Source organism: Chionomys nivalis, chromosome 3 (assembly GCF_950005125.1).
Source record: "Chionomys nivalis chromosome 3, mChiNiv1.1, whole genome shotgun sequence".
Lineage (NCBI taxonomy): Eukaryota > Metazoa > Chordata > Mammalia > Rodentia > Cricetidae > Chionomys > Chionomys nivalis.
The window spans coordinates 60,291,464-60,316,469 of record NC_080088.1 but is presented as its reverse complement, the minus strand read 5'-3'; the positions used below and the strand labels follow the sequence as shown (position 1 = coordinate 60,316,469).

Sequence of the window (25,006 nt, the reverse complement as noted above, 5' to 3'; positions counted from 1 at the left end):
TCTTTAAAAAATAATCATAAATTAATGTGATGGTTTGAATGAGAATGGTCCCCATAGGCTCATTTATTTAAATGCTTGGTTCTCAGTACATGGGACTATTTGGGAAGGACTGGGAGGTATGGCCTTGTTGAAGGAGGTGTGTCACTGGGGGTGGGCGCTAAGGCTTCCAAACGCCCAGGCCATTCCCAGTTAGCTCTCTCTGTCTCATTCTTGTGGATCAGGATACAGGTTCTCAGCTACTGCTCTAGTGCCAAGCGCCTGCCTCCCTGCTGTCCACCATGCTCCCCACTCTGATGGTCACAGATTCACCCTCTGAAACTGTATTACTTTCTTACACAAGTTGCCTTGGTCATGGCATCCTGGCATAGCAATAGAAAAGTAACTAAGAAAATCAGGGGTTTTGTGTTTGTTTTTTTACTTGAACTTTTAAAATCAATATGTTCTTTGACTAGGTCAATAAATAATTGTTTATGGCCTTGTGTAAATACTTGGCCTAATTTACCACTGTAAAATAGTATGCTTACCTTTTTACAGTAGGGTATTTTGTAGGCCAATGGAAAATACTTAGTTTTCAATTTTTTTCATTTTAAGAAATGTCAAGTCTCACAAGGTGTTTTTCCAAAATATAATTATTGCTCATTCTGTACCTGGCAGAGCGTGAGAGCTGGGCATCCTTTTGTTCTGGGCAAGCCACATTCCTAGCTGTAGAGTGTGTGTCTGTCTGATGCCACTGCATCTTTACTGGGGCACAAAGGCACACAGCATTGAACCTCGATGAGATCATCTGAGCTCCAGACCTAAGCATCCATCAGGGATCTCTCATAATCTACTTAAAATGGTGGCTCTTGGGAAGTTGTTTGTCTGAATGAATACTAATGAGTGCTTTGTATTTTTATTTTTATTTATTCTTTTTAAGGAAGATGTTAGGGGAACCTCCTGATGATTCTGATATGAACTGAACAAAAACTTTAGAGGCAACTCTTAAATAAATGTTTTGAAGGAGGCTGACTTCACTGTATTCATTATGTGACCCCTTCTCATAAGTATGCTTAGCAAATGCCACCAAGAAGAAAAACTTTAAAATATGTCCTCAAATAGGTCTTATTGGGAGGGGTTAGTCAGTATTCAATCCTTCGTAGTTTCGCAGTGTAGCAAGGTAAGAAGAGATGAAACTAAGCGGGGCAATGAGGTCCTTAGGTGGCATGGCCCACTGTGGCCGTAGAGGCTAGCAGCTGTGTCCCTGGAGAGGTGTGCCCACTGAGCACCACAGACTCCTCATGACTGAGGCCAACGTTTCAAACATCTACAAGCTTAACAGTGACATGCAAACTAAAGGCTCTCTATCTTCACAAGTTGTAGGACTATGCAAACAAACAAACAAGCAAACAAAAAAACAAAAAGAAAGAAGAAAAACAAAGAAAAAGAGAGGGAAGCTATCACATAAGATAGAAAAAAAAAAGTCAGTATATTAAAAGCACCTAGCTCAGGGGAGAGAAATAGCAAGACAAAGCTAGCTAAGTTAGGGCACGTGGTCATTGAAAGTCCCCGCCTTCCATGATACACTGGGAGACACCAGTCTCAAGCAGGACACATTCTCACCATGGGCGAGTGAACAGGGCATGGCTAGCTCGAGTCCCTTTCTCAGAGGGCAGTGAAAATCAGTGACACTCAGAGGTCATGCTTTTCTAGAAGGAACTGGGAATGCATCTCACACAGATGAGAAATCTCTGGGTTTCCAGATATAGGAGAGAACTGTGATGTACATACTCAAATATTTTCAAGAATTTGAAATGAAACAGTTTTTTTTTCCTATTTTCTAATTTTCCTAGGAGACAGTCAAGGACAAAAGTAAAAAAGGTTAGAGATTTTGGTTCAGTAAAACAATGAAATCCTGATTTTTCTTCCTTCTCCTCAACCCTCTTTTTCTGAGATCTGGAGATATTCTAGCTAAGATTGGAAGACACCCTCCAGGGATGCCAAATTCTGGCCACCAATCGGCCTTCTCATTGGGTATATTCTCATGGAAAAAATTTGTTTGCAGCCTGGCTGGACCAGGTGTTGCCCATTCTGTATCTCTACATACTGTGCCTCCCTATCATAGACTCAGCATGCTGATGATTCTGTCCATGTGTTTCTCTAACTTGCCCCTCAATGTTCTGATAAATGTCCACTGAACTGAATTTCTATGCAGGAGAACAGCCAAGAGAGCAATCATGTTCCAACCTAAGACATTAACATGTATACATACAATTATCTGAAAAGTCGAGATCAACAGTAAGGTACAGCCAGCTTTCCCTCCTCTGGGCAGAAGCTTCCTCTTGTAATGAACCCTTCTCAGGTTCTGCCTGGTTCCCACTCATCCTCATACAAACCTGGTAACTTGAGAGTTGGTGGCTCTATTCCTTATTAGGGTTAATAGTTCATATAACTTACAACTTCATTAAGCAAGCTTTGCAATTGTAGACTGAGAGATATTTGTAAAGACTCTATCTATGGTCCATACTTTTACAAAATTGCTTATTTAGAGTCTGTTTTCTTGATGTTATTTTGAGTAGTCCTCCAAGCTGTGCATGGTCCCCTCAAGGAAGGCCACAGTCAGATCAGAGGACAAGTCTCCCTCTATAAATATGCATCTATACACATTATCTGCACACATATTCTATCAGGCCGGTGAGAAGTCTGCCACATTTCTCAGACTGGCGATCACGAGGCAGACGGCCTTGTGGGGTACGGAGCAGGAGAGGGCTTCTTAGAGAAGGCAGCAGCCACAGTCGGCCCTGAGAGGCTGCCCGTGGCGCAGCTGTTCATTGTCAGTGTTCTTCAAGTTATTGCTCTTTTCGTGCCCCCATTAAATGGATGTATCATCATCTAGCTTACACAAAAGCAACCCTGCATGGAGACACATGGCTTAGCAGATTCCCTGCAAAGAAAATGCTGTTTGGAGACAATCCAAATCATGAAAGCAAAAGAGCGTTGAACTTTCTGCCAGCTACGTTATGGGCTAAAGAGACAATGGCAATCAAATCAGATCTGTTAAACAAGCAAAACGTAATTGGGAACTATCAGAAGACTACTTGAAATCTGAAATCACAGTACCTCATGAAAAAGTTAAACCTCATCCAAGGTTACCATAGAGTTTTGGGATTACTAGCCAAATACTGAACATTTTTATAATTAAAAAACTACTGTGTGTGAGTGTGTGTGTGTGAGTGTGTGTGTGTGTGTGTGTAGAGGGGGGGTTATACCTTCAAAAACATTTTATTGTAAATGTGAATAATCAAAAAATTGAGATCACTGGCTTATTTCTATTTCTAAACATATTTATTTCTGATTATTCTGTTGTAGAAAGTTTAGAAATGCAAGAAAATATCAAAGATAATTTTTCCAAGTCCTTGCCACCATGAAATACACATCATTAGCCCGTGTCTTCTGCTCTCTCCTGTCATGATGAATTCATACGAATGTCTTTCACAGAGGGGCGGAGTCTATAGACTTCATAGGGCTGCACTCTGGGTCTCTGTCTATTATCTAAGACAAGCAGCCCAAGAAGGTATGTCAGGAATGCAGCCACATCCTGGTACCGAGCCTAACAAACCTGGGACTAGTTCCACTTCCATGGTGGGCACATTATGATCTCATTCCAGGTGATAATGTGAAGGCCACATGTGCCACCATGACTGAGCAGAAAGAGACAGGGCAGCGGTGTGTGCTTTCCGAATGTTTAAGTTAATTAGCGCATCTCAGCCATCAGTGTGATGTGGCTGAGGAGTCATGCTTAGATGGCCCAGATGTCAGGGTAGTGGACCCGCGCCACTTCCAGTAATCCCTAGAAACTTGGACTGTGTCCACCAAATGCCTTCCTTTAGGAACAAAACCAGAGCTGCACTGTCCCGGCTTGTGTCAGTTCTGACGTGGCTCTTTTCACAGAAACCACCCTCAGTTTCACACCCCGAAGCTTCTCCAGGAATGAGTTCCTCATCCCCACACTGAGGCCCAGCTGGTATTTGAGACAATCTCGTCACCCTTAAAAATTCCTTCTGACCATCCGACTCGAGGCAGAGCTTCCCATAGGTCTGCAGGATTTCCATTTCTATCTAGGATTGGATGCAGCATCCTCCTCCAGCTTTCTACCTGCTCCCAGGTGGGGACCAGGCCCTCTGAAACCTGACATATTTCATATCAACAGATGCAAAACCAAACTACTATTTTTATCTCCTTCATTTTATTGCCCCCCACACACTATTTCCCCACCACATACCAAGGGTTTTAAGGTACTATCCCATACTAGAAGAGGGGATCTTGTATGTAGAATAGCTAAAGAATACAGATTCTATAAATGAAATAAAAACCCCTCTGCCAACATTTGAGTTATTCCTAACTTTAATGTATTTGACTTGCATTTCTTTAAAAGGCTGTTCTCTACATACGCGACGGATTGCCTTTCTTCTTGGAGCTGCCGACTTCATGGCTACTGTGTGACGTCCACTAATGCCTGGCCTGCGTGCATCAGCTAAGGCGGCTGCCTAACTTGAAAACCTTCGCTCATGGAACCAGGGAGCCCAGTGACGTTCCTTTAATGTTCCTTTAAGAACCTCACACCCAGCCGTGCACTCTTTTAGGAACCAAGCAAGATGTAATGAACAGTGACAAAAAGCTGTCCAGTGAAGTGACCCACACCAGGAGGTAAGCAGGGGGGGCTCTGCTCAGCAGTCAGGATGGAGGGGACTCGTGGGATGTGAGTCCTGTGAGTTCTAAAGTGACGTCTAATACACAATCCCTCTGATTTCTTCACGCTACCTACAACTCTGCAGATGCAGCAGTGGCCTCCGCAGTCATCTTCCCCGCTCCTCCCTTCCTGTCTTCTCTCCTGCTTCCCCTACCTCAATGGTGTACTGCTCGAAGATGCGCAGCTGCAGGAAGATGTCCAGCTTGATCTTCCGCTCGTGGAACAGTTCTTCCATCTGCACCTGAGCATCATCCAGCTGCTGGAGGACAGACTCGATATGGCTGATAGAGCTAGTGTGAGGCGTCTTGTTGTTGGACACAGCTGAGTCCCTGTGGCAGAGCACGGGAAGAAGAGAGAGAGGGGGGCCTTGCTGTGTTAAAAGTGATGGAAGGAGCAGGTTCTCCGCACCTGGGCAAAGGGGATGCGAATCAGGTTAGTCTCTTAACAGACTCTCAGAGGGCCACTGTGGCCTGACACCATCTTCTTAGCAGGAAAACCAGAGATGAATGAATTCACCCTTTTTGAAATTCATACCTTTATTTCCAAGATTTGCTGCTCTCCTATCCTCAAAGGGATAGAAGGAAATAAACTGAGAGAAAGGTCATAAAACATCAGAAAAATAGAATGACTCCATATACATGGCTAGTCTAAGATACTTTCACACACACACACACACACACACACACAGAGAGAGAGAGAGAGAGAGAGAGAGAGAGAGAGAGAGAGAGAGAGAGAGAGAGAGAGATGCAACAGAAAGCATAAAGGTAGACAAAGGAATTTGAAAAGCAAAGCCAAAAACCTTCCTATTTCTACCTCGCGGGACTGTTAAAATAAAATGGCATCATGGATACCAAAATTATCCGCCTACTTCACAATGCTGTGCTTACACTGTGGGCTGGTGTTATGAAACACACTTCAAGCCAAGTTAGGGAAGCATAGGATTTAAAGCCTGTAAACACGGTTTAGGTTCCTGCGCTGACCTATCTAGGCTACTGGCCCTGCAAAATCACCAGCCCCAGCCCCAGCAACCTCTTTTGACAAATGGACTTCATCTCTCCCTCCTCACCCTACATTTTTGCCATGGAAGTAGGGAGTTGTGTGAACTGTGGCCAGGAACAAGCAATGAGCCATGATTAAGCCTGAAAGAGCACAAGGAAGTGTCAAGGGTTCCCTAGGGCATGGTCAACCTGGGAGGTCAGGCTAGATCAAGCAGGCTGGGACAAGGATTTCAGAGAGGATGGGTTTTGGTTTGGCAGAAGGGAGGAGACTGTTCCCTCAGTGGTCCCTATAAAAGAATGAAATAAGGGATAAGAGACAAGACATGTTGCAGAGTGGAACCAGGTTACAAAGAGATGGACTTGTTCAGAAAAATGACTTTGGAGGTGGTGAGATCACCAAAGAGAGGAAAGTTATGGAGCTTATGAAATATAAATTCTGTAGAAACCAGAATCCAGAACTTTAAAATGTGAAATGAATCTGCACACATTCACCGTGTGATGCTTTGTTTCTTACGCAGCATAGGAGGTGGATGGACAAAGGAGAAGGCCACAGTGTAAAATTCTCTCCGTAGCGATCCTGAAGGGCAGGCACTTTTAGTTTGGGCGTGTCTCAGAAGCAGCATGGCCTGAGCACACACTATCTGTTCCTGAAGCTCCTAAGGGCTCTTATCATGTCAAGTAGCTCTTCCTGTGCCACTCAGAGAGCTTCTAGGCCGACCTCCTCCTGCTCTTGGTGCATCAGAGCCAGAAACAGTCACAGTTTCTGTCTCCACTACTGTGTAAATACTCCAGTCCTAAAAAGAACGTGAGGTGTGGCTAACAATGTTCACCGTGTGTTTGCTGAATGCCTTGCTATTGGGAGGATCAGGCTGTTCTCTCAGACACTCCCTCATACGGCCTCCCGAAGGGAGACAACGATTTCCACCTTGGTGTACAGCAACGGCACGGAGTCATACTAGGAATCACAGAGACGATCCACAGCTGCCTCAGAACTCTAAAGAAGCGTGTCAGAAACACCGAAGACACAGAGAAGCCATGCTCCTGAGGTAGATGAGAGACCCTGCCTGCCTGCGTCCTCTGAGCTCCGCTCATGTCATACTCTTTGAAAGTTCTGGTGTCAGGGCGGGAAGTATAAGACAGATTCAGGCAGTGGACAAACAGATGTTACTGGACTAGGGGAAAGTCAGGCCAGTGGATAAATGTGGCTGTCACTGGTGCTCTTGGACATGTGTATATGGTACTTGCTAAAAAAAAAAAAATCCATCAACTTAAACATTGTGCAGCCATCACCACTCACATCGTGGCCTCCACTACCACTGTGTGGCCTTCAGCCCATGGGCACTGCAAGACTAGCAGCTGGGAAGAACATGCGGCTTTTGCAGGCTCAGCCCTACAGAATAAATCCAGCCAGCCAGTTTGTGAAAAGTATTTCGAAGAGAAGACAAAACCATCATAGAATCCTACAGCTGGCAGAGAGTCCAGAGTACGTGCCTTAATTATACAAGCGAGGCAGCCGAGGCTCAGCAGGCTAAGTGACTGCCCACTAGTTAGACTTTTCGTTAAAAGCAAATGACAGTAGAGTTTCCTAGGTAGGCGGACAAAACCGCCATGCATTATATATTCATGAAGGTGAACTGGGGGGAAAGGCAGAGAGGCTTGTTAGTATGCAATAGGAAAACTTAGTACATCTCGTGTGCATGCCTAGAATAGAAATGATTAATTTCCAACAGGAAAAAAAACTTGCCAGGGCCTCCTAAAGGTAATTTTTCATTGTTTATTTAATTGGACAATTGGTGTGGGGGAAAAGCTCTCTCCAGTTGAAGTAATACCCTCAGGCCTAAGGGCTGGCCTGGGACTTGTTGATGAGATTATTTCTGTCTATAGCTGGCAGAGGTCCCAGCACTTGGCGATTTGGTGGCAGGAACAAGTCCCTGAGGGCAGGCATCATTAGTGCCATCAAAACTTATTTATGCAGCACCTGGGCATGGGACTGGTTGCTGAGGGCTCGCCTAAGGCTTAGTGACAGTTTATCTGAGGAGTCAGTGCCCTTGACAGGGACAGAAACTAGACATGCCAACAGAAAACAATCAATGATGTGGACAATCCCAAACAAACACTCAGCTTTCAACAGGGTTTTCCTGTTGTACTCATTTATGTGTGCTAAAGTTGACAATGAGGGAGTTTCATTATCTAGACAGTAAGGGACCTTCCCTCCATCCTTAGGAACCCAAAGCAAAGCAATGGGGCTACAGAATTCAGAGCTCAGCCCAAGTTCAAAGGATAGATGTGAGGAGCAGAGGAGGCCCTGAGTGTATGAAGGCCTGAGTGGGTGTGTGTTGTTGGCACGAGCTGACCATATCAAGGAGCCTCAGACCCATGGGAAAAAGGCAAGGCCTCCCCACACCCTACAAGATGAGGCTCTTTGATTCAGGTGTATACCATAAACCTTGCCTCCTTGTTTAGCTGTCTGGAAGAACCCCACTTCTAAGTCGAACCGTATAAAATAAACACACTGAGCTCCAGAGCGGCTGCTGAGATGTCTCCATCAAAGACCCTAGTTCACTTGACCCCAGCTCCTTTTCTTTGTTCCCTTCATTCTCCATCCCTGGAGCTGTGCTGGATGCAGCAGCTGGATAACACTGCATTTAATAATGTGTATCTCTCTGCATGGCCAAAAATGTCATTATTCTTAATGAAAATGCCATTCTTTTTATCGATTGCTGAATATCGTCAAATAATACTCTGAAGCATTAGAACTTTCTTTGAACGCTTTGGTCTAAACTCAAGCTGGATGAGGTAAAGGCATATGTACATCTTGCAGACAAAGCATGGAAGCTCACACAAAGACCACAAAGCAGGCTGTGGTGGAGTCAAGACAGAGACAGAGCTTATCTTGTATCTAGCCCGAGGTATTTCCCACCGGAAATCATTGCTCATACTGACCTGGCCTCGGTGGGCTCCCCCAGGGAGGGAGGCGCTGACCTGAGCTGCTGTATCAGGTCTTCGCCTTCCTTGATGACATTGAGAGTGGCATCCAGGGTGGCGGTCTGCTGCTGCTGGAACTGCTTGATCAGTTCCTGGACCGCATCCACAGAGTCTGCACAGACATCCTCCAACATCTCCTTCTGCAGGTCTTCCATCCATGTCCACAGCTGTGTGGGAGAGAGCAGAGACTCTACTCAGGGCTGAAGAGAGAGGTCATCGGGGCGAGGGCAACAAAAACTGGAGAGGAGTCACATCCTAGACCAGGAGCTGCTGTTGTCATCAGCAAACCTATGGGCCAGAGTGTGTTTCTACACTGATACTCGGTACCCATCTTTGCCAAGTTCACTTCTTGGATGGGAAAACCAAATATTTCGGGGAAACCTGCAGGCCTGTTTGAGCAAATCGATGATTACTCATCTTTGAGAGATCAGGATGGACAGGAGACTGGAGTAGACGAACATTTTATGTTTTAGAAAAGAGCAAGTGGACGGTTATGCACACTTCCTCCAGGCAGCTAGAGACTTGCTTCCTGGAAATTGATCAAGCTATTGTATAGAAATTGATCATATTGCAAATATGCAGAAGGATGCCACCTGGTAAGAGCCAAGTAGAGATGAAGTGTAGAATTCTTTTGTTCTTTTTACCATTGCTAGTTTATTTGGAAAGTTGGTAGTAAAGGTGCAGCTTCTCTACATTTCAGTGAGAGTGTTAGACATTTCCACCTTCTATTCAAGATGGTGAGATAGGGTCAAGATGATACGAGCAGACAGACAACTTTAAAGAAGCCAGACCTAGTTTTTTGAATAAATGAGCCCAGAAGCAATGAAGAACCAGAGGAATTACTGAGAACTTATTCACTAATTGCTTGTTCACCTAGCAAAATGTGTTTTTTATTTCTAGACCTCCGGATCTAATGGAGCTGTATCATGGCCCATTGCTCCCTACTTGAATACATGACCCCTGCTCTGTCCATTCTTTCTCCTAGAACACACATGGTTCTAAACTAAAATTGCTATACACAAAAGGATGGGACTAATTTGAGATTCTCTGGGACCTTGTTAGGATAGAAAGGTTAAGAGAGCCCTTTAATGATGAATGTAGGCTAGCCTTAGTAGTTTAACCAGTGAAGCCAGAAATGGTTGGCCAGAGCTGCTGTCCTTCCTGCTTCTCAGAGCAGCCTAAAATAGGGCAACCAAGAAAAGCTGGAGGGAAGGGGATAGCCAAGGAAGAAAAATGGGGAGGGGTGAGGTGGCAACGGTGGTAGTAAGGTTTGTGGATGAGTGGTTTACATTCTCCCTCCTCCCTGCTGATTGGCTGCTGGGTTGTATGTGGTGATCTTTCGGGATGCTGAAAGGTAGCATCATCTCCACAGGCAAGCTTCCCCCTTAGCCACTTGGAAGGGATTGTTTTATTCTCTTTGTTCTGTTTTATTTCTGACACTAGCTTTAGTTTCTTACATAAATACCATGTCAGTTTGGTAGCTGTGATGGCAGATGACGTTGTTTCACTCGTGAGACCATCATCCTTTCTTTTTTTTTTTTTTGTATTTCTTATTTATTTATTAAAGATTTCTGCCTCCTCCCCACCACCACCTCCCATTTCCCTCTCCCTCCCCCAATCAAGTCCCCCTCCCTCGTCAGCCCTAAGAGCAATCAGGGTTCCCTGCCCTGTGGGAAGTCCAAGGACCACCCACCTCCATCCCGGTCTAGTAAGGTGAGTATCCAAACTGCCTAGGCTCCCACAAAGCCAGTACGTGCAGTAGGATCAAAAACCCATTGCCATTGTTCTTGAGTTCTCAGTAGTCCTCATTGTCCGCTATGTTCAGCGAGTCCGGTTTTATCCCATGCTTTTTCAGACCCAGGCCAGCTGGCCTTGGTGAGTTCCCAGTAGAACATCCCCATTGTCTCAGTGTGTGGGTGCCCCCCACCACTTAGAAAAGCAGTGTGGCGGTTTCTCAGGAAATTTGGGATCAACCTACCTCTGGACCCAGCAATACCACTCTTGGGAATATACCCAAGAGATGCCTTATCATACAACAAAAGTATATGCTCAACTATATTCATAGCAGCATTGTTTGTAATAGCCAGAACCTGGAAACAACCTAGATGCCTTTCAATGGAGGAATGGATGAAGAAAGTATGGAATATATACATATTAGAGTACTACTCAGCAGTAAAAAACAATGACTTCTTGAATTTTGCATGCAAATGGACGGAAATAGAAAACACTATCCTGAGTGAGGTAAGCCAGACCCAAAAAGGGGAACATGGGATGTACTCACTCATATTTGGTTTCTAGCCATAAATAAAGGACATTGAGCCTATAATTCGTGATCCTAGAGAAGCTAAATAAGAAGGTGAACCCAAAGAAAAACATATAGGCATCCTCCTAAATATCAACCTTCATCAGGCGATGAAAGGAGACAGAGACAGAGACCCACATTGGAGCACCGGACTGAAATCTCAAGGTCCAAATCAGGAGCAGTAGGAGAGAGCGCACGAGCAAGGAACTCAGGACCATCATCCTTTCTGAAGACTCAACTGATGTAGTTTGAGTCCGGGGAAGGCGGGTCAACAAACATGCACATATGTGTTTGTGATGTATGGGTTTCTATGAAAAACAAAGACTATATAGACTGATTTCACAAGGAAAGACACAAAATGAAGTGGGCATTTAATACAGCTGTCTAATTAAGAACTGATATCGTTACTCTGGTCATATTTAACTTAATACTCACATTCTTATTACAAAAAAATCTAAAAAATGATACTTTGAATGCCCAGGGATGACAATACTCCCATGGAAACACAGCAAAGAAAGAGAATTCTGTCTGGACAGTCTCTGCAGACAGATGACCTGGACTCCAAGGCCTTGTCTCAGGATGTGGGCTGGGACATGTCTCCTTTCCCCAGCTCTCTAGACTGGCAACTTGCCTATTGCCCATATGGCCTGGGAAAAAGGAGATACTTAAAGATTTATATAATCTGTGCTGATCTCTGGGTGTATAAGAAGAACACAGCATATTCCTGTCATCTCTCTTTATCAAGTAGTTCTTCTCTTTAAGTGACTATTAAAAATGTGATTTGATATAGATGCAATACTCATAAAGTTCTCAGAAATAAAATTAAATTAAACAAAATTAATAATAAAAGTTGTGATTTTTAAGGGGTATCACAAATGCAAAGTACTTGCTAATAGGATCATTCATGGTTGCATATCAAAAACAGAAATCGATATTAAGGATTTATTTTATAACTTATGTGTGTGCCCATGTTTCTGTGAATGTGAATACAGGTGCCCACAAAGGCTAGAAAAAGTTGTCAGATCTCTTAGAGCTGGAGCCACCCAATTTGGGTGCTGAGAATCAAACTCGGGGTCTCTGAAAGAGCAACAACACTCTTTACTACCGAGACATCTTTCCAGTCTACAAGCATAATTCTTAAGAATCAAGCACAATGCCTTAAACTTCTTGATAGTCTTTATTATATGTGATCAAAATTGTGGTCATACTGGAGGGTTATATAATAATCTTCGGCCATGTAGGTTCTCAAGTGGCCACATAATACTTTACTACACTGGTTGAACTATGATTTGTTCAGCCAATTGCTTAGTATGAAACGTTTATGTAGTCTCTAATTATTCAAGACTGAATAACACTAATAAAATGAGCAGATGATTCTAGTCATCAGAATCCTGTGGTTGAAATAATTCACACATTAAGGCCAATAGGATTTTAAAAACCCCTTTAATCTGAGGAAGAAATGAGATTGAATATTATCTTTTTCATATCCTCTATTTCCTCTCTGATCCTAATTAGAGTAAACCTTTTGATGTGGGAAGCAGACAGAGGTAGAATTATGAACTTTGGTCTACAGAGTCATAGGGAATCTAAGGTTAAGGTGGACATTCAGTTCTCACACAGAAATCTCCTATAAGTAGAGTTTCCGTTCCATAAAGCGTATATCCCATGATAACACTCTATTATATGTCAGCACTAGGGCGAACCTTTAACAAATGATTGGAGGAAGAAAGGAAGAAAAGGGGGAAGTAAGCTGGAAGGAGCTGGCCTTAGCAAAGCAGAGGGGACCTGCAACAGCACCAGGATTGCTCAGGGCCCCAGAGCAAAGCTGAGCAGGTATTCCTTTAGTAACTACAATTCACTCAAGGAGGGAAGGAGGGGACAGCCATGGCAAGCCAGGATCCTCTAAGAAATTAGTATACTAGTAGATGTTTGTCTTAGAGACAAGCAGGAGTCAAGGGTGAATGGCCCTGGCACCAAGAAGGGGCTTACTTACAAGTCTTGAGAGGCATAAATCAACCTGGAGGATCACCCCAGGAGTCCTTCATCAGAACAGGGGAGCTTGCACCCACCTATCCACCCACAATGCACGCTGCCTGATGGGCAGGTCCCTAGGAAAGCTCCTGCTGGAGGTTCAGGTTCCTCACCCTGCCCCCTTTATTTTTATTATCCAGAGAGATGAAATCAGAGAACTGGGGTGAATGAAAATGTGTGGCAGTATGGGTGTCCCTCTCTTTCCCTCTCTCCCCCATTTCCTTGTTTTTGGTGAGACCACTAGGATCCTGTTGTCAAAGAAGGCTAGCGGGGCTACATCTCTCATCGAGACCTACTTCCTCATCGAGACCCTGCGGAGGAGGAGGGGGAGGGGGAGGAGGGGGACGAGGGGGAGGAGGGGGAGGAGGAGGGGGAGGGGGGAGGAGCAGGAGGGGGAGGTGGAAGAGGAGGAGGGGGGAGGAGGGGGAGGAGGGGAGGGGGAGGAGGAGGGGGAGGGGGAAGAGGAGGGGGAGGAGGAAGGGGAGGAGGGGGAGGAGGGGGAGGAGGAGGAGGGGGGAGGAGGGGGAGGAGGAGCAGAGGAGAGGGGGAGACGAGGAAGAAAAAGACAGCTACAGACAGTAGTTACAAAAGCAAGCAATGCACAGGTTTGCACATTAATTCGCAAATCTGAAATCCAAAATGCTGTGAAGATGCCAAATCTCTCACACTGTTATTTCAGATTTTGGTATCTGGTATGTTGAACAGGAGTTCAGAAGGTGCTTGAAGCCTCAGCTGTTCTACTGAGACACTCTATAACCTTAGACAAGTCTCTTTCTTAACATTCCTCATTTGAGATTATGGCTAATAAAATCTATAAGTTATCACGAAGATTACACAAGGTGATGTATTTGGCTAGTAGCAGGTATTTAACAACAGCAGAGCCCAGTACACATTTACAATGTTTGTACTTACAATGAGTCAAACCTTAGATGAGAAAAATCACCTATACTACTTCAGGCTTACTTATTATTATTAATTATTATTATCAACATCTAATGGGGAAGAGAAAAATGAAACAAACAGAAGGAGAATTTGGATTTATGGTAGAACTTAGAGCACCAAGTCTGTTTAAATTATTTCATAAAGAAGGGAATCTAGGACTGGGGACACAAGAGACCTGCACAAGTTCAAGAAGCTTCCTAAGAGAGGATCTGGAACAGAATCCCAGTCTTCTAATTCCACTTACAGAAGCCAGGCCATGCAGCTAGATAGCGCTCCCAAGATGAGGTTGGGGGGGGGGGGGAGGTAGGGGGGGGAAGATCACTGCCATGGGAACTGGTGGCAGACAGCCTCCAAAGAGGCCACAACCCTGCTCTGGAGGAGTGTGACTCTGCTCATCCACACTCCATTGCTTTACCCAAAGGCCCTTAATGAGAAGGGCATCCTCATGCCTTTGATTTCTGAGATTGTCATTGAGAGTCAAGCAAGCTGACAACCAGGCAGGAAGCCCCGGATTAGAGTTAATCCCCTTGCTTTACAGACACTCATCTGAAAGTGACTGTGGGTCCTGTGGAGATGAAGCAGAGCCACCTTCTGTGAGCTCACCGGGCCTTGATCTACCTAGAGAATCTCAGTTTAGAAAACATTATCTTTGCATGCTTTTCCCTGATAGGCACTGCAACGACCCACAGTGGTTCTGACAAGTGTCAGAAGAGCCGGTGGACTGGTGTCGGCTTCTTAATGCGCTCCCCAAACCAAAAAAATCAACTTAATTAAGTAGGGTTACTTTTCTTCCTGAGCAGCAATCAAACCTTAATTAATGCCCTATTAAAATGAATTCCTAGGGGAACATAAACACGCGTCCACCAAATGAGTTCCTCTGCCAATGATGCTACCACACGAGATGCTAAATGGACCTCCTTCCTGTCCACTTACTCAGTGGCAGAGTGCCCCTTGGTAATCAGAAATGGAAAGCAATCACAGGCTTGCCACCTCCTCCTCCTATGGGACCTCCAGCCTGCCAAGCGCTCCACCACTCCCGTCTCCTGTCTCCAGTGATGAATGATTCTTTCTTGGGTTTATCCAGATGATGCGAAGGACATCTCAGTCCCACTTCCCTTACTGCCCATCATTTCTGTTCCAGGCAACATAAACATCAATTTTAATACCCGCCTCCCTGACCCTGAGCCACAGACCCTATGGCTAAGACTCAATGTTTTAAATGATCTGTAAAAGAGAGCTAGTGAGATGGCTTAGTGGGTGGGAGTGTTTGCTTCCAAATCTGATAACCTGAGTTTGAGCCCAGGACCCACCTGCTGGATGGAAAGAGTCAACTGGGGCAGGTTGACCCCTGACCTCCATAGTTATGCAATGGTACACACAGTATTCTAATCCTTCCCCCCCCCAAAATAACTGTAATAACATTTTTATTTTAAGAAACCTCTAATGTCAGAATAGAATATACTTGCAAAGTTGAAATGCTTCTTGCTGGGAGCAAGACACCTGATCAAAGTACCGTAATTGATTTCTGACAGGAAGAAGCAATGAAGAGAAACAGGTTATATGGTAGGACATTTTTGTTCTTATAGCTCCTCTTTCACCTCCTATTTCTATACCAAAGGTTTTGAAATTCCTTGAGCTGCGGGCAGAACGTTCCAGTTTAAGTCCCTAAAACCACCTGCCTCCATCGCTCTTCCTTCTCTAGAGAGGATGGGAGAGGATTTGGTAGTGACCTAAAAGCAGGTTATCAGACACAGAGGGCTTAAAGGCTACTATCCCATAGCCCCTTAGGACACTGGGTAGGAGCGCAGTCCACTTTCCCAGGAAGCCCAGGAAGCCCAACTAACCCCCCCCCCCGGGGGGGAGGCAGCACAGCTTCTCACCCCTTACCTCTTTGGTGTGTGTGTGGAAGGAGACTGACATGTCCAGGAGAAGCTTCCGCTGCTCCACCCTGCGCACAAAGTCTTGGATGCGCACCTCCAGGTGTCGGGCTGCCTTGTAGATCTCCTCTGGATCACATTCCCCAGTCTGAGCCAGCTGCTCCGCTGCTTCTAGGAGCTTGTCCGCATTGGTGTATGTATTCTGCCAGCAACAACAGTGAGGCAAAGTCAACTTGCAGCCAGGGAACAAGCTTCGCACCTTCTCACAGCCCACCCTGGGACTCCCAGAAGAGTGGGCACAGAGGGCGGAGGGAGGCGCTGAGCCGACAGCTCCCCGATCTGGCACCACTCTGAGTGCGCGGAGCTGGCACCTCGCCTCCTAGCAGGCAAGGAGTGGGCTGCTACACACAGCGGGCACTGGTTAGGAGCTTTGCCTGCATCTGGGATGTCTCAGAGGTGCAGCGTCCTTAGAGATAAGAAGGGGGGCCTGTGAGAACCTCTATACCCCTTTTGCTCCCAATTCCCCTCACAGAGCCCCTTCATGGTCCTCACATCTCAGGCTGCTTCTGCCAGAGTCGGAAATAGCACATCCACAAGGATGCTCTGTGCTTCTGTATGAGAGCCATGAAAACACCAACTAGGAGGCTTGCTTTGCCCCCGCCCCCAGCTCCCCACCACTCTGCTGTTTATCTTTGGAGAAAGAACTAGCTCCTTGGAACGAAGAGAAGCAGGCCACAAGCAGGGGGAGGAGATATAGATTAGCTCCTATGCGCCTGTAAAGGGTGCATGCTTGCCGGCTGCTTAGCGAGGGAATCTGCTGGACTTGACTATAATGAGCTACCGTGTCCCATGGGTGCACTCATGCCTCCAACACTGTCTGTACACAGGCTGGTATTCTCACAAGCATTTCAAAAGACAAGCCACTTGCAATTATTGCTCATCACAATGGCAGCCAGAGTTTTTAAAGTAGTTATTACATTGTGTATCATGAACACAACTCTTCCTCATTGGTTTACTCTTAATACAATTCTGACATCCAGTCTGTGACGCTGACACACATAAATTTACCCATCTCCCCCAGGTCGGCACACTGTCCTATGCCTATGGCCAGGAACTGGTGCTGACTGGCTATGGGGACCCAGAAGCAGAAGTCACCAGCAAATACAAGGTGAGTCGAGATTCAAAAGAGGCGACAGCCACAACTATACAGAACTGGTTTTGACTTCCCTGGGGATCTGAGTGTCAAGGGATGAATTATGGCCTAGAGACTAATGCCAAGGATGACCCTCAGAAGGCTACTGAGCCAGCTTCTTGGTACTGAAAACACAAAGCTGGTGATTAGGATTTCCCAGAGAGGTGCCAAGACATTCTTTTTTTTTTATTATTATTCTTTTTTTTTTTGAAAAAAAATTTTCCGCCTCCCATTTCCCTCCCCCTCCTCCCGCCCCTCTCCCCCTCCCCCCAGTCCTCTTCTCCTCCCTCTCCAGACCGAAGAGCAGTCAGGGTTCCCTGCCCTGTGGAATGTCCAAGGTCCTCCCCCCTCCATCCAGGTCTAGGAAGGTGAACATCCAAACTGTCTAGGCTCTCACAAAGCCAGAACATGAAGTAGGATCAACACCCCGTGCCATTGTCTTACTGTTGGGGCAGCAATGGCCCAAGGCAAGTGTCCTAATGTCAGCCAGATAGGGTTCAAAGGAAAAACCATTTGTGCCAGCTAGGCAATTCATGAAAAAGCAACAACAGAGTAGCCTAATGTAAAGAAAGGGGCTCCTCCCCCCAAACCTAAAGAATGTTAACTCTAGACAGCAAATGAAAGAAGCCGTTCAGAGCCATTGGAGAAAGGCAGAGATGAGGAGGAGAGGTAAGGGAGGCCTTTGAGGTAGTGGACCAAGTTTTAAAAAAAAAAAAAAGTTTCTTAGGGTGTTGGACACAATATTCAGTCCAATAAACCTATATTTCTTGAGGAAGATTTTTTTCAAGAATTCTCAAATTCCTGCCTTGAACCCTAGAGAATCTCAGAAGTACAAAGAAACTGGAGGTTAGAACTCTACATTTAATCTACTAAATAACACTTTGTTGCAAAGCTCACAAAATAAATGTGGTTTCTTTTTTTGCTTGTTTGTTGTTTTTGTTTTGTTTGGTTTTGGCTTTCAGTAAGGATTTCTCTGTGTAGCTGTGACTGTCCTGGAACTCACTTTTTAGACCAGGCTGGCCTCAAACTCAGAGATCTGCCTGACTCTGTGCCCCGAGTGCTGGAATTAAAGACATGAGCCACCACTGCCTGGCTGAAATAAGTGTGTTTATAAGTTGAATTTAAAACCAATAAGATGGGGAGAAGCAAAGTGGAAGTGCCTGTTTCACGTAGGGTGCCCAGTGCATCCTTATTTGCGAAAGGTTTTACTGGTTTTAGCACAGACGGTCCTGGTTCCCAGAAACCCTCTAATTCTGGGGAAAAAATGGGCCGGCTGGTCACTTTAATACTAGCAGCATTACGAACATCCTAGGGGGACAGAAGCATGTGACATCTACTTCATTCTAGGAGAATAAAGTCACCGTGGAGAGAAACAGCACATAAACGAGGCACCAACATAACAGATAACTAGGGGCTGACGTTTCTTTTTTTATTATTATTTATTTTTTATTGAGCTCTACATTTTTCTCTGCTCCCCTCCCTGCCTCTCCTCTCCCTTCAACCCTCCTCCAAGGTCCCCATGCTCCCAATTTACTTGGGAGATCTTGTCTTTTTCTACTTTCTACTTCCCATGTAGATTAGACCTATGTTTGTCTCTCTTAGTGTCCGCATTGTTGTCTAAGTTCTCTGGAATTGTGATTTGTGGGCTGGTTTTCTTTGCTTTATGTTTAAAAAGCACTTACGAATGAGTACATGTGATAATTGTCTTTTTGTGTCTGGGTTATCTCACTCAAAATGATGTTTTCTAGTTCTATCCACTTGCCTGCAAAATTCAAGCTGTTATTTTTTTTTGCTGTGTAGTACTCCATTGTGTAAATGTACCACATTTTCCTTATCCATTCTTCTGTCGAGGGGCATTTAGGTTGTTTCCAGGTTCTGGCTATGACAAACAATGCTGCTTTGAACATAGTTGAGCACATACCCTTGTGGCACGATTTAGCATCCTTTGGATATATATCCAAAAGTGGTATTACTGGGTCTTGGTTGTTCCCTAATTTTCTGAGAAATCACCATACTGACATCCAAAGGGGCTGTACCAGCTTGCATTCCCACCAGCAATGCAGAAGTGTTCCCTTTACCCCACAACCTCTCCAGCATAAGTTGTCATCAGTGATTTTGATCTTGGCCATTCTTACAGGTGTAATATAAAATCTCAGAGTTGTTTTGATTTGCATATCTCTGATGATTAAGGATGTTGAACATTTCCTTAAGTGTCTTTCAGCCATTTTAGATTCCTCTGTTGAGAGTTCTCTGTTTAGGTCTGTACTCCACTTTTTTTTTTTATTAGATTATCTGTTCTTTTGCTGACCAATTTCTTGAGTTCTTTGTGTATTTTGGAGATCAGACCTCTGTCTGATGGAGGGGGAGGGCTGAAGTTTCTTGACAAGGTACAGATGCTAAGATGAAAATGACTACCAAGTAAGGATAACAATGGCTAAGGTAAGTAGGTATTTTCACCTTGCCAAGAAGTATCCTAAAATCTTACACATAGTTCTCCTTTAATTCTCACGATAACTTGGGAATTGATTCACTTTTTTCTCATGTGAATAAATGACAGAGAATTGCTGGTTAAGGGTACACAGCTTCAAAACGGTAGAAGCAGCATTACCCCGCCCTGTCTTTTGCACAGTAGAGGCAGGCGTCTGTGGATAGGTTATGGTTTGTCAAAAGAGGAGACGGAAGGTCCAGAAACAAGACACTTTCTTCGTGCCCAGGGGACTGTATGTTTATCCTGTACCACAATCATTATCACAGTAAAGGAACTATGTGTGTCCAGGCCACCTTGTATTGTCATATGAACCCTGGAAAGGAGGGTTCCATATCTTATTCATCTTCAGCACTCCTAGGCCAGACACTAGGTCTGGTCCACAGCGAGTATCTATCTACTCACTGTTTATGGAGTGGACAAGAATAGAGGTGTGTGAGTGTGGAATGCCCAGATAGCTGAGTCAACCTAACTAAAATTGGTTGGGTCTGTGCCTAACCTTCTCCCCTACTATTACCTGAAAGAGCTTTTCAAATTCAACCCAGCAGATCTCCTGCCTACTTAAAAGTGTTTGGTGGTTTTCCATCCCCTTGGGACAGATGCCTTAGCACGGCATGTGGGGCCTTTCTTCATCTGACCCTGGTTTTCCCCTTCTGCGTTAATGCATATCACCCTCCTATAAACTATCTGTAGATAAACTGCTTGCCTTTCCAAAACTGCTGGCAATGACCAGCTTGTGTGTGGTAGCATCTATTTCTTCTGGTCGAGATGCACTTCCTTTGTTTTTCTACATGACTGACTCTCACTCCCCTCTTTTTTTGGGGGGGGGGTTTCGAGACAGGGTTTCTCTGTGGCTTTGGAGCCTGTCCTGGAACTAGCTCTGTAGACCAGGCTGGTCTTGAACTCACAGAGATCCGCCTGCCTCTGCCTCCCGAGTGCTGGGATTAAAGGCGTGTGCCACCATCGCCCGACTTCTCACTCCCCTCTTAACACCCTGCCTCAGCAGCACTTCCTCTAGGAAGTCCTCCCTTATACCTACTGTTTTTTCGGGAGGCTGACTTACGAGTCCTTTTCTGGGCTCTGAAAAAGTGATCTACACCGTCCCTCACTCCCATGGTACCTGCCATATTCTCCTCTGCTTAGGTCCAGATGATGTCTTCCATCTTTTTTTTTATTACTTAGCACCAATAAAGTGTTCCAGAAACATTAGTGAATAAATTAATAAATCAATCAATTCCCACTAATTCTAATATTCTACTCTGATCTCCATAAATTATCTGATATAAGACTTTACATGTAAAAACCCATGTTTTGTTGTTCATTTCCAACTAGCTGATCCTATCACCTGGCTCATTCTTGAAATAAGAACCTGTTTAGAGGAAATCAATTCAAATATTACCAAAGACATACACTGACCCGAAATTGGGACAAGTATTGACAAGCTTAAGCTTACCTTTTCATCAAGTCAACAATGGGTACTGCCCCGGGCCAGACTTGACCTCACTCTGACATAACTGTTGGCTTGTATCAGTGCCCTAGGCTTAGAACCATGCCTTGGCCTTGAGCCCTTGCCTATGTTTCCCACCTGACGTGCCAAAAAGACATTCAGGGCTGGGATTTTGATCTCTCAGCTGCTGGGTCTTTCATAGAGGGCTTCTGGTAGCCAGAGCCCCTGAGTCACAGACTTGGGTCATTCAGTTGGTTACAGGCTCTTTTATTGCTCCCACTTCCTCTCTGCATCAGACAGGTAAAATAGTCTCCATAATTTAGCTCTTAAATCTAAGTTCGGCTCGCTCCTGGAGTCTTGCCTCGTTACCTTTTTGTTTGCTCCCTAGGGATGCAATGAAACATTCTAGACAATTTATCCACAACTACAGGAACTCCAGCAGCACAGACATTGCTTCCCATTTCTTGGGACAGAGCAGACGGGCAGGGGATACGCCTTTTAAAAGCAAGGGGTGGAAGAGATACTGGATGAAAACCTGTGTGTAATTAAGAGTCAGTTTCCTTGGTAATACAGAATTCGTGCTTTGTCTTTATGCCCTGGGAGGAGAAGGTACGAGGCCCAGAAGGAACTCTTTTTATTCTACCGCCAGTGTATCCTGGAAAGCAGGCCAGGTGGAGGACCAGAAGGGACACCTCCCTGACACTTCATGATTATTTTCAAAGCCCCACAGCTGGAACCAACATGATCTGAAGGACAATACGCAAAGGAGTACATGCACTGAGGTGAAAGAAGCCACGGAAATATGGGCACCGGGAGAGCAGACTTGTTGATAAGTTTGGTTATGAACTGTAACAATCAAGATCATACCCCAAACCTTACACCGGGATAACGCCTTACAGATGAAAATAAAATCTGCTCCTTCCTTACCCTTTCTGGATGATCAATCTCTGCACATGAAGCTACCTGAGGCTAGAAAAGAGACCACTAAAAGGGACTGGACAATGGTACCCAGGATTCACACAGGGCTAGACATAGTATCTGTTCCCTCCACTCAGCCCTAAACCCTCTGGATTCATGGGATATTGGTACTCAGTAGGGTCTTGCTTTGAACAGGTAAACTTACACATTGCTTCAGTCTTGCTTATCAAATTTTAAGGCTTAAAAGGATCGAACTTTTCCCAAGCCACTTAACTTCCCAGAGAACTTAAGAGATTTTAGAAAACTAAAAATACTCAGTAAAGGCCAAGGCAAATTTCACACTGTCTAGCATAGAAAAGAAAAAGAAAAAAGTCTGCAGGCCTACAAAAACAATGTGGAAAATAACCCATGTGAAGAGAAAAATACATCACTCAAAACAGACACAGAATTTACATATGTTAAAAATAGTAAACAATGACAAATAAAAATAATCCGCTGTCCATGCATTTCACATATCCAGAGCACAGAAGACAAGACATAGAGCAGCTCAATATTTTACTCTTAGTGACAGCAAAGGCACCAGGTCACATGAGCAGATTAGACAACTGCAGAAGACAAACTTACTGAACTTGAAATGTAACAGTAAAAACTATTGAGGAGTTGGGGAGATGGGCTCAGCGCAAGCATGAGGACCTGAGCTTAAGACCCAGGTAAAAATTTGGGTGTGGCAATGTGCATCTACATACCCCAGTTCTGGGCAGCAGAGTCAGAAATAGTTCTGGGCCTCACTGACCAATCAGAAGCTCCAGATTCAATGTGAAATACTGTCTTAAAAATAGGATGGAGAACATTAGAGGGGGCACACACCCAATATTGACCTCTGGTCTCCACTTATGCACCCTCTCCTCACATACCTCCCACTGCCATACACAGCCACTGCTGTGGAATATTCCTTTGCACTGTGTGAATATATGTTGCTGTGTTTGGCTTAATAAAGAAGCTGGCTGGTCAATAGATAAACAGGATAAGGTTAAGAGGAGAGCTAAACTGAGAATGCTGGGAGGAAGTAGGGCAGAGTCAGAGGAGTCACTAGCAGAAGCAGAGAGAAGGGCAAGCTGGACATGCCATACTGAGAAAAGGTACCAAGCCATGTGACAAAGCATAGATAAGAAATATGGGTTAATTTAAATGCAAGAGTTATCTAGTAACAAGCCTGAGCTATTCGCTGGACATTTATAATTAACTTTAAGCCTCAAAGTGATCATTCAAACTGAAAACTCCACAGTGTAGCAGCAAGGGGTGGGGGATTGAAGAAGGAAACAGGAGCATCTCTAGGAGCTTGGGACCAGCTAGTGTGGTGTATGTAGCAGTGGACAGAGTATCTCAGACAAGGTGGAAGGGTGAGAGGCAACATCTGGAATGTCTTCTGACCTCCACATGTGTAATTCAGCATGTGCCTGTATCTACACATGAATGTGCATGTACACACACACACACACATCATGCATACACACAAAAAATAAATAAAGGAAATTCTTCAGAAGAAAGAAAAACAGTATTATATGAAAAACTGTATTTATACCTTTATATCTAAGAATGAAAAGCACTGGTAATGCTAACTACACTAATAAATGTGTCTTTTTCCTACCACTAAATTTCTTTTGCTTATAATTGACTGTTAAAGCAAAAACACTTAGCAATCCAGTGTGGGATTTATAGTGTAAGTATATGTAAAATATCTGACAACAATAGCACAGAGTTCTAGAAGGTAATGGAAGCATGCAATGTAAAAATGGTGTCACTTGTGAATAACTGTGATAAGTTAAAATCCTACCTACTTAAAGCAACTATTCAAAATGTTAGGAAGCTAACAAAGGAGATAACATCCATCATCGAAAATATTCAATTCATCCAAGGAAAAGGCAAAACTGAGGAGGGAGAAGCAACATGATCACCAATAACAGACATAACCAAATGGAATAAAAAACAAGATAAGAGATTTAAACCCACATTAAGTACCAACTGTCAAAATACCATAGCCCAAAACAGAACTGTCATGCTAGATAAAACAATCAAGTCCAAACTCCATACCATGTAGCACAATGTCCTTTAAATATGTAAGTAGGTTTGAAGTGAAAAGGATTTAAAAATAGCACGATAACCAAAAGAAAGCTGTGTGGTTATATAAACAGCAGATACAGCAGACTTGGGAGTCAATGATATCACCGTGGAAAAAAGGAGGTCATTTCAGAATGATCAAAGGATCAGTTTATCAAGTGCACTGAATGATGCTAAGCATTTATGTGGATAAAGACAAAGGTTCCAAGAACATGAAACAAACACTAATAATTACGCAAAGAGAGAGCTACAAATTCACAATTACAGCCAGAGGCTTCATTCCCTCTCCTAGTAAGAACCAGGGAAGCAGATTTGAAGACCCTCAGCTGGCTTGACCCTCTTGACTTCGACGGAAAATCTGCTCAACTACAGCAGAGCACACATTCTTTCTGAGGGCTTGAGAACATTCGCCAGGACAAAGCCCACACCGCACTAGTCTTATGTTAGGGCCTTTACCTACAAAATCTCCAAGTTTGGGGGATCAAACATAGATAGGTATTATTAATTTCATCTTTAAAATGGGAAATCTGAGGTGCCAAGGATTGAGAGTCTCTTAGTTCTAGAATGTTACATAATGACAAGCCAAGCCAAGTCTCTAACCTACAAATCTCTACTGCAAACTTTTCACTGAACCATCTTCTCCAAACTGCACTGTAAGCTTTCCATCCCTTCTTTCCATCATGACTTTGCCTTCCACTCACTCTGTTGGGCTAATATTCTAGTTGTGACAATAGAGCCATGTACTGGCAGCTGCCTTTGTTGTGGTGGCTCTGAAACACATCTCTAGTGCACACACACTGAAACACGTCTCCGGTGCACGCGCACCGAAACATGTCTCCAGTGCACACACACCGAAACACGTCTCCAGTGCACGCGCACCGAACACGTCTCCAGTGCACGCACACTGCTTTCCAGAGGGAAGCTCATTCTTCCTGCAGGAAGGACTCCCAGCTCAGGACCCATCAGGGCTCCGACTGGGCCCCGT

The 25,006-nt window shown here is 44.5% G+C and overlaps 1 protein-coding gene across 22 annotated transcripts in view; it reads right to left on the bottom strand.

Annotated features, from left to right (window-relative positions):
* Kalrn (kalirin RhoGEF kinase) overlaps positions 1 to 25,006 on the bottom strand; it is a 615,547-nt gene that overhangs the window by 290,288 nt on the left and 300,253 nt on the right. For all 22 annotated transcript variants that reach the window (XM_057764996.1, XM_057764997.1, XM_057765000.1 and 19 more), the window contains exons 11-13: positions 15,872 to 16,063; positions 8,668 to 8,876; positions 4,881 to 5,055 (exon numbers count right to left, since the gene is read on the bottom strand). In XM_057764996.1, the coding sequence (XP_057620979.1) occupies positions 4,881 to 5,055; positions 8,668 to 8,876; positions 15,872 to 16,063 (576 nt within the window). The remainder of the gene's footprint in view (positions 1 to 4,880; positions 5,056 to 8,667; positions 8,877 to 15,871; positions 16,064 to 25,006) is intronic.